Source organism: Cupressus sempervirens, chromosome 4 (assembly GCF_028749045.1).
Source record: "Cupressus sempervirens isolate cs-2001-9-10 chromosome 4, ASM2874904v1, whole genome shotgun sequence".
NCBI classification, from domain to species: Eukaryota; Viridiplantae; Streptophyta; class Pinopsida; order Cupressales; family Cupressaceae; genus Cupressus; species Cupressus sempervirens.
In genome coordinates, this window is record NC_143121.1 from 460164219 (window position 1) to 460178326 (window position 14108).

A 14108-nucleotide genomic window follows, 5' to 3' on the forward strand; every position below is an offset into this window, starting at 1 on the left:
ACCTAATTTTTCATTTGATTATTTATACAGGTTTAGTGAAGCTTTCTTTTGTGATTTTTAATTGACGATCCATACAATTACTATAACAAAACTACAATCTGTTAAAATTTCTATTTTTTCCCCTTATCATAACCTGTTCTCACGTTTGGAATATTTTTGTGCTCCATGAGTACAATTCAGTGATAAGATTCAAAACATGAGGATAGTTGCAGTTCCAGATTTATCATCACATGATACTGTCATAGCACACTTGCATGCTGGTTTGGGAACATTTATGTATCTGTGCTTAGAGGCTTTTTTCCCATAATATTATTCAAAACTACAATCTGTTAAATTTTCTGTTTTTTTCCTCTTACCATAACCTGTTCTCACATTTGGAATATTTACAATTACTATAACACAACTACTATCAGTTGAAATTTCTCTTTTTTTCCCCTTATCAAAACCCGTTCTCACATTTGGAATATTTTTGTGCTGCATGAGTACAATTCAATGATAAGATTTAAAACATGAATATAGTTGCAGTTCCAGATTTATTATCGCAGGATACTGTCATAGCACATTTGCATGCTGGTTTGGAAACATTTATGCATCTGTGCTTAGAGGCTTTTTTCCCATAATATTATTCAAAAATAAATTTTTTTTACAGTGCATTTAGAATTTTGGCGGGAATAATGATTTTCCAAATTTAATTGTGTTGCATTCTGCTGATAAATACTGCAGGTTATGAAAACTTATTTTGGAGCTAGGGATATTACTGACAAAGACCTAGAAGCTGCTTTACTTGTTGGCATGGGTCCCAGAGAGAAAAGGCGACTAAGAAAAAAACGTGGCTTGGCTATAGACCATATTGAAAATAGTTCTGATTCACTGAAGGATAATAATTGCAGAAGCAGGCATGTTGAGGCCTTTATGCCAGAAAGGATTGAGGCCACAGAAGAAACAGGTGGAGTTTCACAAGCTGTTATAGAAGCTGAAGATATATGTTGTGTTGAAGACAATGACGAGAATGATACTCTTCAAGATTATGTCAGTGTGACTGATAAAGATAAACAAGTTGAGGCTTCCTTGTTTTCAAGTATAAATGAGCATGTGGAAGATTCCATTAATTCCGTTGAAAAAGAGTCGGACACTGTTTTGAATGAAAATGGTTGCCTTGAAGGAGAAGACAAAAGAAGTGATGCTGTTCTAGAGCATCCAGATAACAGCTGTTCAAGTTCTCCAAAGATGATGCATGTGGCTGGATCTGATTATATTCGTGAAGAGATCGTGGAACCCCTGGAAAATAATTCTAGAACCTCCAAGCGAACACAAAAGATATCTTTATTAGGTCATGGACCACATGGAAAAAGAGTAGTTGATAAAATACTGGAGAAGGATGGTGAGGAAGGCATTCGACTGTTTTGCCAGAGATGGCGCATAGTCTTTGTTGAAGCGGTGAAACCTCGCTTCTTACCTTCTGGATGGGATATTCAACATAGGTATGTCCCAGAGCTGTGATATTTAGTAGATTAGTTCCTTATTGAACTCTTTGCTGTGATTCCATTTGTCAACTAGAACATGCCATTACATCTTATATTCCTCTTACAACTTTTTGTCTTTAATGTGTGTGTAAGTTCTTTCTGTTTATTTTTCAGTGTTGTCAATTTTGCATTTGATTTCAACAGAAAATGTTGTGCCGTCTGGTAAATTATTGTGTGAACCTTTCTCATTTTCATGACTATCTAAATGATCAAATTTGTCAGGATCCTGTTAACTAAATTATTTCAATTCCATTATGGCTGTCCTACATTAGACATGAAAAATACACAGTCAAAGTGTTGATGTATCCCAAAAGAAATGAATTCACAGGTCTATTCTGCATTGAATTCACAGACGGAAATGGATGCAACTTGCAACAAAATGAGATGTGACCATAAAAGCATCACCATGTACGAATGCTTGAAGAATGGAAATTCCTAGTTTTTAATTAGCTTGTCTGGTTCTATTTGAATTTCACTTTATGTTTTAAAATGCTTACACTGGGTCTGTGAATATATATTTCAATAGCTGTCCAACACTGGACCTGGTTAGCTGCAACATTTATTCGTTTCATGTGGAATGGAAATTCCTAGTTTTTAATTAGCTTGTCTGGTTCTATTTGAATTTCGCTTGCTTTTTAAAAATGTTTAAACTGGGTCAGTGAATATATATTTCAATACCTGTCCAACACTGGACCTGGTTAGCTGCAACATTTATTCCTTTCATGTAGAACCAAAAACTAACCCTGTCAGGAGGCTCGATAGTCTGAAAAAGCTCAAAGCTGATGTGGTTCAAGTATGAATTTTCAAAATTCAACACTCACAAAGATGATCAATTACTGCAATTCTGAAAATCCTTGGATTAAATGAGTTTCCTGTCCATTGCCTTGGCTGCAAACTCACTTCCACGAGTCACCAACACATAAGTGATACAATTTTCTTTTTCAAAACCTCTTGTGTGAGCACAAGTGGACTCAAAATGGCTGATAAAAGAGATAACAGTAGCATTTCTTTTGTCTTTTGAGTCCATAGCCTCCCATGGTATGTCTCTCCCAAAATATTTAATTCCCAACAATGCATGCAAATGATCCTGGGCATAAAAACTCAACTCCATAAAGGCTCCACCATCTAGAAGTCCATCAAGCTGTAAGGCATCATGGTACTCTTATCCTTGTGGTGAATCCATAAACTCATCCCTAATGTCATATTGATCCCATTTATTATGATTCATCATAGGAAGCAAACTAGCATCAAGAACTTGTTGTTCCACTAAATTTTGAACATGTGTCCCATATCATTAGATTATCCAAAATCTGAAAATTACCCATGTCAAACTTCAGATTATTCAAAATCTGAAAATCATGATTACCTTCTTGTCGTGACTTGGTGATAGGCTCATGGTCGGATACTCCCTGCATCATTTGGCATGTAGCTTTGTAGGATCCTCCTTTGTCATTCCTCTCAACACCACCATTTTAACACTATCCCAGAATATCTGCTTCATAGACATGAGATTCATGGTGATCTTATCAATAGAGCAAATGCACTACATACCTAGAACAACCTTTGTGCCTTTTGTGCTCACCAAATGCAAATCAACATTGACTTCATAGTTGTTCTCAAGAACCTCATTCTTCCTTATGCAAGACATGGTATGCCCATTTGCTACCATGATTCTGAAGCAACCAAACTCTGTAGTTTTTAGCCATCTTTGTGCAGGTATGCCCTAATTAGAAAAATTATTTGTGGCTATTGTTATTGTTTCTAGTTTACATCTATGTTCCCCCGAGTTTCCGGGATGGGGATGACGGGGGATGGCGGGACGGGTTTCCAGGATGGCAAATTTTTTTGGCGATTTTAGGGATGGAGGGGGATGACAAATGGGGACGGCTATATATATAGGTAAATTTTAAAATATACATTGAAATTTGCAAATTTACATGTCATTCATAAGAAACTAAGCACAAAGCATGTCATGTAAACATTATAGAACCTTAACATACACCATTTGAATGCCATCTAGTAAATAATAACCGATCTCAATACTTAATTGTCAATATACATATCAACATGTGAACATAAATATTTAAATATAAGTTTAGCAATGAACAATATCATATAATTTTGGGAATTTAAATATGCCCAAAGGCTAGAGGACTGCCATAAAGTTTCATCATCATGTTCAAGTTCAACATAGAAAACAAAATATAGAAAATGAAGCAGAGTACTGCTCAAGCTCTTGGAAGCAAAAAAAATCCTCTTCTTGCAAAATGAAAACCCCAGCTAGTTGCAACACACTCCAACATCACAGGTAAAACCAAAAAAATGACAAAACAACCTCAATGTGGTCTTTTTTGACCTTTTAGGGCATTTGAAGGGGCAGAGTCCATAGGACGACCAAGTAGGGACAAACAAAAAAAGTTTTTTGTTTTAATTTTTTTTAAGCTTCACAAGAAAAGGGGATGGCTGGCCATCCCAGGTACGGTTAGGGGACTTCTGGACATCCCCTTTCCGTACTGGGGACTGCCAGCCGCCCTCTTTTTTTCTCCCATAAGTCCCCAAGTACCAGGGATGCCCCCTGCATTTTTTTCCTAATTGGGGACGGTGTAGGGACATCCCCTATCCATCTCCCCGTCTCAGGGATGTCCTTGTCTCAAAAACCTTGGCTTTTTGGGTGGGGACGCGTCCTTGGGGTACATAGGTTTACATTAAGCATGCTTTTTTGCATCAATATTTCGGATCAGGCTCTGTGATCCGTCATCAAGATGATAGAAAGCTCAAGGATTAGAAAGATGGATTGTTATAGAGATAAGGAGGCTACAAAGAGATGGTACAAGGAGGGTTAGTGGAGTGGGAAGATTATGCTCTTCAAATAAGAAGAGAAGAAAGAAACATAATTAAACAACATGTAAAAAATTAAGAGGAGAGAAGTTAAAGGATGGGCACTAAATAATATCAAGTGAGGAATTATACTAGAAAATAATGCCTATTATAATTATATTAAACTAATAGAAAAATGATAACACCATAAGATACCTTGCTAAGTTAATAATATTTAAACTTATTGCATTGAAAATGATAACCAAATTTAAATAGTGAAAAGCAAGAAAATCGAAACTAAATCAAATGAGTTAACCTAAAAGTAGAAAGTAAAGAAGCCAGAGAATAAAAGGAGGAATTTGTTAATAACTAGTAAGACAATATAAGAAAACAAGTAATTAACCTAACAATAAAAAAGACAGGGCCATAATAGTAGTTATATAATAAGTGCTCACTAAAAATTCAAAGCAACATTAAAATTTGTAAAATAAATATATTTTAATACTTCATAATGTTTTGATTAATTCAAAAATTATAGCTATAGTAGAAATAGGCAAAAAAAATATACAGTGTAAATTAAAAGAAAACCTATGTTCTATGACATTTCAAGGATGGGGCCAGAGGGATGGTAGGGGGTTACATTTCCGGGATGTTTTCTAGAGGGTCATTTTTAGGGGAGCTATAGAACAAAAAAGAAAAGAAATTATACAATGCAAAAAATTAAAAAGAACTAATGTAATATGATGTTTCAAGGATGTGGACAATAGGATGGTAAGGGACACATTTCCAAGATGTTTCCTAGGGAGGGGCATTTCAAAGGGATGGCAAAGGATGACAATATTCAAATATGTGTTTGTATATATATATATATATATATAATTTCTCAAAAATATATTAATTTATTTTAGAGGGAGAAAGAGCAAGATATGTCATTAAATATAACAATGATATCAATAAGTAAATAAATTGTGAGAGCAATAGTACAACAACATAGTAAACTCCAGTAAAGTATCTTAATAGCAGTCTGAAACATCAAATGTTTAAACATAACACTAAAATAAAGCCTCAGTCAGGTTATGGACATCCAAAGACTCATAATCATTTGAGTCACTATTAGTTTGCCCAAATTGGATCATGTCATGTTAGCACAACTAGTCTTGGTTGCAATTCGTCATCAATCTACCTAATATGTTTAGGATCAACATCTTGTCGTGTTGCTAGAGTCTCTCAATACTCATTAGTCTCTTGGTCTTGGAGTCTCAAGGCACTAAGAATTGCAACTAGTTTTTTAGCTCATTTTGAAGTAAACCTATTTCCATTGATGGAGTGGATGAATACATAGGTGGACCAATTCTCTCTATATTAGGGGAACTAGCAATTTGTGTGAGAAAATGAATGACAAATTGCTTCAAATCTAGAGTATACTTACGTTGAAATTTCCGTAAGTCATTGGTTTGGTTTCAAGCTTGGGTTTGAAGATTTGGTTAGCCGGTATTGCAAAACTTTGAAATGGGGTTTGAGTTCGTTAGTGCAAAGACATGCAAAACTTATATACATGTTATCCTCAATTTTGACATCACAAAATTGAGGCAACCCTACGGAATTTTCTCATGAATTCATACGTGCATCCTCTTTGTTTTAATGGCTTAATGAGACATCATAAAAACGATTCATTATCTCCGAGTTGTTCTTTGTGTAGTCTTATTTATGCGTTCTTTGAGAGTTTTCTGTCAAGATTATCCCCAATTGTTTGAAGGTAAGAGTTTTCTTGCTTGTACTTCAAACACTCATTTTTTGGTGAATTTCACGTCTTTTCTTTGCTTTTCTTTGTGTTGTAAATAGTCTTTGCTCTTTTTTTTGGCTTAGATGAATAGTCCTTGGAATTCCGCTCAATTGAAGCTAACTTAGGTCAAAACCAGAGTTGTCTAACTCAAGTTATAAGGGAAAAAGTGGGATTTTTTAGGTCAACTGCATATTTTTATTAAAACCCCATAAAAGTGGGCTTTTTATTGGCAATTGCATGATATAAAGTTTTATTTGATATTTAAAGTGGATTTTGTGGTCCATTTTAGTATTTCAGCTCATTCGAAGTAAGTTGATTTGGCCATAGGTTATTATGCTTATGAAAATAGCCTATTTCAAGACTATTTTTTATGTTACTTTATCAAAACTATAGTTAAATATTAAATATAATCACATGAGATCACTTAAGTGCATAAATGAGATTTTTATTTCATTTTGCATATATCCACATGTAAATTACTTCATGAAAATCTATTTGCAATAAAATATATAAGTGTCAACATCATTAAAAGTGTGCTTTTTAAATGTGATTACATATGTGATTGTGTTTAAAAGGTCATTTTTAATAATTAAATGCATGTATATTTTTAATTACCATTTAAAGTGTGTTTTTAAATTCATTTACATAAATTGAAATGAGTTCTTCATTCATTTTAATTTAAAATAGGAATTTTGGTCCCAAATACATATGTTTTGATTATAAAATGTGTTTTCTCTTGGACTAAAGGCAAAAGTGGTGATTTTTGAGTCAATAGCATATGTTTTGGACATGTAAATGCTTAAAAAAAGTGTGTTTTGACTTGTAAAATCCACCACAAGCCAAGAGTGGTGATTTTCTATCATTTTGCATATTTTAAACACATGCTAATGAACCCCAAATGTGTGTCTTCCTCTATAAGGCCAAAGGTGGCAATTTTTTATGCCATTGCATGCATTTTGGGCTATGTTTTTGATATCCAAAAGTGCATTTGAAGGCAGATCTTTATTGGTGGTGATTTTGGGTGAGTTTACACATGTATTCATCTTTCAAAAACGTGTTTTTCCCTATCCAAGTTATGGTGGCAATTTTTGAGTAAAACACATAAGTTTGGTGATGAAATAACTTTTCAAAAATGCATTTATAACTATCAAAACCTCCTCTATTTTAATGGTGGTGATTTTTGACAAGATTGCATGTGTTTAAAACATGTGTTTGTTGCTTTTAAAAACACATTTGAAGTCTTAAGAGCTGGATGGCGATTTTTTTTCAAAACACATATGCAAAGGACTTCTTTCTTGGCTGTGAGTTCATTATCCAAGGGCTAGCTATGTTTTTTACAAGCATTGCATGAAGTTTAATACATGCGTTTTGTATAAAATAGCCTGTCTAGGGCATTTTCTCCATCATTTTCAGCTCATTCTTGTGCATTTTGGCATTGGAACTCTTCAAGAGGCTATCTAGGGTAAGTAAATCGATTCCAAGCTTGATGTTCATGCTTTTTACAAGCTCAATCTTGCCCTAGACGTCATTTTCATATGCCTTTGCATCTGGAGTTGCTAAGTCAAAATGTGTTCAACATTTTGGACATTGCATTTCTCTAGGCATATCCACATGTCCAAATTTGAACCATGTAATGAGGATTTCAGAATCTATTTAAGTCTTGGTTTGGGCAACTCTAAAATTCAAATATCTCTTGGATTTTTTCAGATTTGCTCAAGGTTTGGACAAGGTTTTTGTCTTTCTCATTTTTGGTGGAGTGGAGGTAATTTTTCCTTCTTATTTTCTCTAAAGCATTTGTATACTTTTGCTTGAATGTTCATGCAAGTCACTGACATTTCCATTTTCAGATTTGTATGATTTTCATTCTTGAAGTTGTTCCTTCTATCTTTCGTCTTCTTCTCCAAGTTGCATATGCAAGATCTCATCTTACTTGCATATGCAGTCGGGTGTAAAATCTCGTTCTAAAAGGAAAGATAAGCTTGATTTTTCCTTACATGCAAATGCAAGTTAAAACCCCAACATTACGCATTTCATGTATCTCCATATGGCTTCCCTCTGGATACAGTCTTTCCCACATGCTTGCCGGATAGTATCTCACATTTTGCACTTATTGAAACAAGAAGGTGCTCAATGTGTTATTCATTTTTTTCCTTGCTCACTCAAATCCAAGCTTGCTGGTCACATGCAATTTATCCTAAAAAACTTGTTTTAGACAAATTTACTCACAATTTAGCCATTTTGAGTTTGACCCATTTGTTACATTATCCATCATCATTCATTTCATCCATTTTTCCACTTATACCTTGTTCAAAATCCATCAAAATCGTATGGATCCTTCACATGTTAATGTTCTCATTTTATGCTATTTTCATGTAATAGTTTCACAAGTGTATCATTTTGCAATGTCAAGAGAATCTACTCCAATGAAGGGCAAAGACAAAAAGATGATGAAGTACCAATATGATCAGTATCATAACTCCATTCCTTCATCACAAGTAATCTCATACTTTGATGAAGTACAAGATCTAATATTTCTCATATGAACATTAAAGACTTTCTTACAAGAGTTGAGGCTTCCCCTTGGCGGCTTATGAATAGGAATTCATCCTTGCACGTGCAAGACATTTTGATGCGGCTTTACAGACCATCAAAGATCAAGACGACAATACTATCATTAGTCTTGATCCCGAGACTATTGATGGTATATTTCATGTTCTTCACACTCTAGTTGTTACAAACATCACAAGAAAGAATGCTATGGAGCGATGGAATGAGGATACTTCATTTTGCACCAAGTTTGCGAATGATAACTGCTTGATTACTAAGAGACTGAATCTTATTAGATGGTCAGACAAGGGAGTTCGCAGATGTGATTTTAAAGGGGAAATCAATGACCTCATTACACTTTTCAGCCATTTGGTAGGGCTCAAGGATTCAAACACCTTCGAACCCTGGATGTACAGGTACATCTAACTCATAATACAATAAAAAAGGAACGTGTTTTGGGTTAAATTGGTGAGTGATTCCATATACGAACAATTGGTAAATGTTTTATCAATTGGTGTGTTCAATATGAACTCCTACGTGGTATACATTGCTGTTGCTCTAGTTACCTTTTCTGGGCTATCAACTAAGCATGGTAGGTATATAGTTTGTGTGTGGGAATATTATGAACAATTGCCTTTGAAAAAAAGTTGGATACATTTAAGAAGAGTTTAGGTTTCCTTCTTTGGGCATTTTATGTGCTTGTTTGTTAAAGAGCTCCCTAATAAGCATCTAATGAGGCATGGAACAAGGTTAATGAGTATGGTTGCATTTTTTACAATTTCCCAACTTTACATACTTGCGAGTTGGGTACTTCAAGGGAGAGCCATACATATTACCAAGGTATCCTACTGATGGAATTATACTGATGGATGGCAAGGCAACTTATGGAAGTTTAAGCTTATCAGTGTAGTTTACATCGGCCTAGAGTGGGGATTTCATCTCGAATCCATTTAAAGATGGGAGGATATTCAATTGACACCATTCCTAAGACTAAGAATATGGAATTTGAACTCCAAAGGATCACGCTGAAAAAGTTTGTAGCCAAAAGTTGTTTTGATTGGAAGGGATTGCATGATAAGATGAGGAAGCAATTCTTGCACATACATCGTCTAGAAGATCTCTGGTTCATGTACACACTGAGGTGGAAATACAGTGTATGAGTTATACCTGGTTAACTATGAAGCAATTATAAATTTCAACTTGACATCAATTCCCCCTGGTTTTGAAGATGATGATCAAATTCTAGATCCTGCATATTTTCAGCATGATGTGGAGAAGTTACCCATTCTTTCTCCTATATGGTCATGCAAAGAAAATACGTCCACTTGGGATAGATTTCAGTCTATTCTTGCTAATACCAACACATGGATGAAGAAAAGGGGTCTTAAATGTATAGAGATAAAGCTTGACAAAGATTTTGATCTTGCTGGTCTGATTAGTTTGACATCAGAGATTAAGGGTAAAGGAAAGGATGGTACATCCTCCTCTACATTTGAACCTCCTGTTCAAAGTTTTCCTAAACTATCTATCAAGGGAGGAAAAGATTCAAGAGTACTTGAAGTGAAAGAGATTGGATCTCAATCAATTCTAGTTGACTTAAGTGATGATGAAGCGAGCAAATCAAAGGAGTCATCACCTCTTGCTTCACAGCCTTTGGAAGTTCTTGCTGCAACCTCTTTTTTGGATTCCGCTTTAGTTTCAAATGAATCTCATGATTCCCCTTTAGGCATTGCTATTGGTGCATTCTACGTTAAGAATTTGTCTTTTGAAGATTCAGTAACTATTACACCAGCAATGCCTATATCCTTAGCCACTCTTGCATTAGGGGCACAAGGAGATTAGTATCATTTCTAAAATGTATTTGATGCATATTCTTTGTCTATTCCTTCTGCCACTGTTCGGTCTACAACATTGCTGGATGTAACTTCAGCCCAGTTTGAACAATTTATGATTGAGGTCACACATAACACTCCTCCTCCTATGGCCATTCATACCGAGACACCAGCTATAGCTACTACTGTAATGAAAAGTGATCTTGAGTTGACTATGGTAACTATTGCTTCAGCTAGTGCATCTTCTTTCAGTTTTCCTCCATGGTTGAGTGTTGTTACTAAAAGGAAGAAAGAAGAAATTGCTCTTGAAGAAGATGACAGACAAATAAGCAAGCCAAGGTTTTCAAAGAAGAAATCTAAAATGGTTTCTCGAGTGGTGGTTGATGATAATCATATCAAGTATGTTGAAGTAGTTGAACCGCTTGTGGAGAAATTACCAAAGATATGTAACCTGCTAATTACAGAATCACAAGGGTTGAATTTGATAAGCAAACAAGACTAAGTTATCAACAGGATGCACTTGAAGCGGTAAACTTTCTTTCTTGAAAGAATGATGAATTGTGGGAAAAGAAAGTGAAACTCAAAGAAGAGAATGCTCGTTTGTTGGGAATCATTGAAGAGATGAAGAGGTCTTCTATTGCCAGTGAACTTGATTTAGTTGTATGCACAGAGAGGGAGAAACAGAAGGCACATACTCTTGACAAGTGGGTCAGCAATATTGAAAGAGAGGGAATCTGAGTGATTCTTGAAGTGTACCGAGAGTTGAAGAAAGAGGGTGAAATCTCTGCTAAACTATAACATGTTGAAATCACTTAATCATCAATTTGAGTTGATAGACGATGATTTTGGTGCTTGGAACAACATGATGGAAGTTGATTTAGACTTCTCATGTGATTATAATGTTATTACATCAGTTGAAATGTACAATGACTTCATGCATGTGATGGAAAACAAGAACAAGTTCTCCAAAAGCTCATTGAAGAGATAAAGGCAATGGTACTCATAATGTCTACTCAAGAAGATAAGATCAAAGGAGGTTTGAAAGAATTGCCATGTGAAATCATCAATGAGGACAACAAAGTAAGAAATCAACAAGATGTTGTCACCGAGTGTGCATAAGCTATTAGCCTGCAACTTGAGTTGGATGACTTCAACATCTGCGTACTTGACACATTTGCAAATTGGAAGTTTTCATTAAAGAATTTGCATAATCAAGTGGAGGAATCTAACAAGGAAACATTTAGGACAGCAAGCAGACTGAAGAAAGCTATCATGATTTTACAACATACTGAAGAACTAGATGCTGCGGTTGTATGAGAGTCCCTATGAAGGTCTGGAGAGTTGGTTGGTTCCATGTGAAAACTCCAAATAATATTTAACATGCTTTAAGTAGATTAGTGATAGGAAGTCTACATGTAAAGAACATCTTTGTTGTAAGTATAGGATAACATATACCTATGCAGTTAGCTCATGTAGTTAAGTTGCAATTGCATTAGGCATGCAACTTTGAATAAAGTCAAAATAATTAGTAAGGATAAGTATCGATGGTCGAGGTTGTTCCATTTTTTCCTCCACCTTTGTCTCTTCGTTTTTCTTATATAAAGGAGAGAGTTCATCCTAAATAATCATCTTTTGCTTTATTGGAGAAGGCTGGGCTTGTAACTTGAAGGCTTTGTATTTCTTGTTGCAAATCTCTGAAGTAAATAAAGAAGCAAGTTTTTCCCAAACTTTTTGTTGAGATACTGGTAATTGATCATCGTTTCTTATGTTACTTTGATTCATTCATCTTTATTACTTCTCTCTCTTTAAAGGCATTTGAATGTTTGATTTTGTTTTTGAAAGACTTTGAGCTTTCTTGAATGAGATTAATCTAGTTTGTTAGTGGCAACAAGTACTAAGATCTGAAGACTTTGAGCTTGATTCCTTAGTATATTTTTTCATATTTGGATTGTTGAACAAAGACTTTGAGTTTTGTTAGTTGTTTGCTCTTTATCAAGAAGGTTGCTTCTAGGAGACTTTGGGTTCTTACTATCAACCACACAATCTAAGTATAATTGCTGTCTTAAGGTCATTCTTACGTCGATACTTAAGCCACCAATATCACTGTAGCAATAGATTCCTTTTGTTTTAATTGCAAGTAGTAGTTGGTAAGAGAAAATCATTTCTGAACAAAGAGAACTTGATTCAGTGAACCATCCCTTTGTCAATTCCAGTTAGATCTTTGTTGTAGCCATCTAGGGTAAGAAGGGAACCTCCCTTATTATTGAGAGGAGAGATTTATCTCACTACACCGTTTTGCCTAAAAAAATCCCATTTTGTAAATTGTGATCACAATGGCTTACAAATTTTTTAGCCAACAATACACACACGCACGCACACACCTGAATATAGAGAAGTGGGGGAGCTCTTGGCTATATGAACAGTAATGATAATGTCCATGCCTCAAGCCTAAATGCCTTCCTTTGTATACACACACACACACACATGCGTGCGTTTGCATACTAGAAGCATGAATTAAGATTAGAATGTCAATAGTTGCTACGCCCTTAATATTGGTGTATATAGGGTTATGAATGGTCAACTTGTAGCTATCTTAATCCTTAATTAAGTCATGTTATCATTATTATAATTTTATTTAGGTAGGTAGGTCAGCCTAGGTGTTATGTAGGGTTGTGTCTATTCAACTTAAGCATAATTAGGTATATATAGGAGGTTGTGAGTCTTATTTCAAGATTATATTGTGAAGTGTGTTCTCATTGGAGATATTTGGAGGTTGCCCCCTCAAAGTGGCCTATTACTTTCAGTTATTATCAAGTATTTATACAAAATTTCATATGATTTCTTCTATTGTGCAAGTTATTTCGTTGCAAGTGGTATCAAAGTGTGATCTTGGCACCATAGAGGCAAGTCTTTTTCTCAACATTGGGGCGATTTTGAGAAGAGCACAACCTTTAGATTTTAGTGAAATTTTCAAAGATTTTTAAAGGGTTTTTGAAGAATATATTAAAGAAGCTATAGTACAAAATTCAGAAGAATTGGAGCAAATTTGAGCAAATTATTACAGAATTACTATTTCTACACAATTTATTGAGATCTACATATCTCTCACATTTTGCCAACTTGGAGTATAACTTGAATTGGGTTTTTGAATACATAGTAGAGGAGTTTACATTTCAAAGCTTGGAGAAATTGAAGGAAAAAGAAGCAAGTTATTACGAAATTAGGAAAATTAGCTCTCAAGGCAGCAAATTTGCCAATTATTTTTTATTTTTCCTAAGGGTATCTTGGCCCTAGTAAGTTACAGTAAAAAATAAATTAAAAAATCAGAGAATTTATATTTTATTTGTGTGATTTATTTCAAAAATATTGGTTTCCATCATGAAAGGGCCTCCAACAAGACGCAAAAAGAATGCTACCACACCAGGGAAATCTCCTAACCTAGATTGTCAAACAACAAAGGATAGTAATCCCAATAAGGAAATAAGTAAGTTCAAGGAAGAGGTCAAGAGGAATATGTGTGACCTATGAGGATATATATCAGATATACGAAGCATGCTAAGCACCTATATGAATGAAACAAGGAAGGAGTTGTCAAGCAATCAAGGT

At 34.8% G+C, this 14108-nt stretch overlaps 1 protein-coding gene across 4 annotated transcripts in view; it reads left to right on the forward strand.

The window, feature by feature from the left end:
• Positions 1-14108, forward strand: part of LOC149561967 (Polynucleotidyl transferase, ribonuclease H fold protein with HRDC domain-containing protein) — a 228701-nt gene that overhangs the window by 186091 nt on the left and 28502 nt on the right. For all 4 annotated transcript variants that reach the window (XM_089825492.1, XM_089825490.1, XM_089825493.1 and 1 more), the window contains exon 12: positions 724-1481. In XM_089825492.1, the coding sequence (XP_089681618.1) occupies positions 724-1481 (758 nt within the window). The remainder of the gene's footprint in view (positions 1-723; positions 1482-14108) is intronic.